General features: G+C 62.0%; 1 protein-coding gene across 1 annotated transcript in view; it reads left to right on the top strand.

The window, feature by feature from the left end:
* LOC104461669 (ankyrin repeat and fibronectin type-III domain-containing protein 1-like) overlaps positions 1 to 1,658 on the top strand; it is a gene marked incomplete at its 5' end in the record, with an annotated part of 42,829 nt that overhangs the window by 38,781 nt on the left and 2,390 nt on the right. The window contains 3 exons of the mRNA XM_010073330.1: positions 223 to 433; positions 727 to 1,262; positions 1,321 to 1,356. Of these exons, the coding sequence (XP_010071632.1) occupies positions 223 to 433; positions 727 to 1,262; positions 1,321 to 1,356 (783 nt within the window). The remainder of the gene's footprint in view (positions 1 to 222; positions 434 to 726; positions 1,263 to 1,320; positions 1,357 to 1,658) is intronic.

The following is a 1,658-nucleotide window of genomic DNA, read 5'->3' as shown; positions in this document are numbered from 1 at the left end:
GCGGGCCCGCCGAACCCGCCAGCTGCTGGTGGTCAAAGCAGCATCTTCCCACCCGAGAGCACTTTCTTGGGATTTCCTGACTTGGGGATTCCCCTGAAGTTTTCACCTCTTGGAAAAAGTGTGTGCGGAGAGCCTGAGTTTTGCTGTGGGGCCTTTTTTTTTTTTTTGGTTGTTGCTGTTGTTGGCTTTTTGAAAGTAATCCTTTGTTTCCTATTTTGGCAGCAAATGGAGGAGATCTGGCGCGAGATGCGCTGGATTATGGATGCCCTGCAACATGCCCGGTACAAGCAGCCCTCCTGCGGGGTGTCTCTCAGGTGCTTCCTCAGCAAGGCTGGTGGTACAATGAAGGAGAAAACCCGATCCACCTCGTCCCACCTCGACTACCTTCCCTCCCCGGCACCCTCACCAGAGACCAGCCGTAAGCTCAACTCCGGTAAGGACCCGGCTTTGCAAAGCTCCTGCTGGGTGGGCTCAGGGGGCTGCCCGTGCTCAGGGGAGCCAGGAGTGCCGCTCTGGCTGGCTGCAACATGGGGCTGCAGGCAGGGCCGGTGTCAGGATTGCAGGCAGGGCAGCTGGACCTGCTCTGCCCATGCCTTGGAGAGCGCAGCATGGGTGTATGGCAAGGGGGCGAACACATGGAGGCTTCCTCGGACTCCATCTGGTGCAATCCCTCAGCCAGGGCTGCTGACAGCAAGGCTGAGCCCCTCTTTGCTTCTTTTCTCACAGACTTGCACGGGCTGTCAGACGAAGAGGGGTCCTCAGAGGTGTTCCTGGCCACTGACAGTGACTACGACTCCAGCCGAGCGCAGAGCCCAAAGGAGCTCGACCTGGTGTACTCCTCCTCGGGGCCCGACTGCTGCAGCCGGAGAGTCACCCGCACCCTGCGGGACAGCGCCCCGCCCCATGAGCTCAAGACCCCCCCGCCACCACTGCCAGAGGAGCCCCGGCCACCAGCTGAGCTCTATGACAGTGACTTTGTCCTGCCCAGCCGACAGATTGAGCTGCTCCGCATCACAGAGAAGCGGCAGGCATACTGCGTCCGAACCAGCAGCCTGGACTTCCCCAAACCACGCTGCCAAGCGGCCAGAAAGTCCTGCCCTGGCTCCGTCGACAGCTCCCCGACAGAGAGCAGGACCGTGGGCCATGGCAGCCAGCTCAGGCTGGGGACTGGCTCAACGCCCAGCCCCGAGCGCCGGCGGGGCGGGCAGGGCTCTGAGCCCGTCTTCCGGACACACTCGGCTGAGTGGACTGGAGCAGCCTGGGTGCTTGGCAGACCGAGGGAAGAAGCCAGGCTCTGTCACCTTGCGGGTCTGCCCTCAGTACGAAACTGGACTCTCCAAAGAGACCAGTGTCAAGGTACTGGAGCCTGTAAAGGGAGGTGTTGCAGCTCTGCTGTGCCTAGATGGAAATGGCTGGTGGGATGGGGAGGCAGCCAGTGGCGCCTTGCATGCCCCTCGCCTGGCACCACCTTCTCCATCCTCCACCATCCCTGGGGTGAGGTTCCCTGGAGCCCTGCAGCACTCCTGCTCTGCATCCCTTCATCCCTGCAGTGGTGACGAGGCTCCAGACAGTGCGGGACGGGGCGTGTGGCTCTGCAGGAGCTGCTGCTGCAGAGGGGGCGAGCCAAGGCCATGGGTAGGGGCTTTTTTGGGACAAGG

The sequence above is a fragment of the Pterocles gutturalis genome, unplaced genomic scaffold (assembly GCF_000699245.1).
Source record: "Pterocles gutturalis isolate BGI_N339 unplaced genomic scaffold, ASM69924v1 scaffold11177, whole genome shotgun sequence".
NCBI classification, from domain to species: Eukaryota; Metazoa; Chordata; class Aves; order Pterocliformes; family Pteroclidae; genus Pterocles; species Pterocles gutturalis.
The sequence above is the reverse complement of the archived record's forward strand: the minus strand, read 5'-3'. Positions and strand labels throughout refer to the sequence as shown.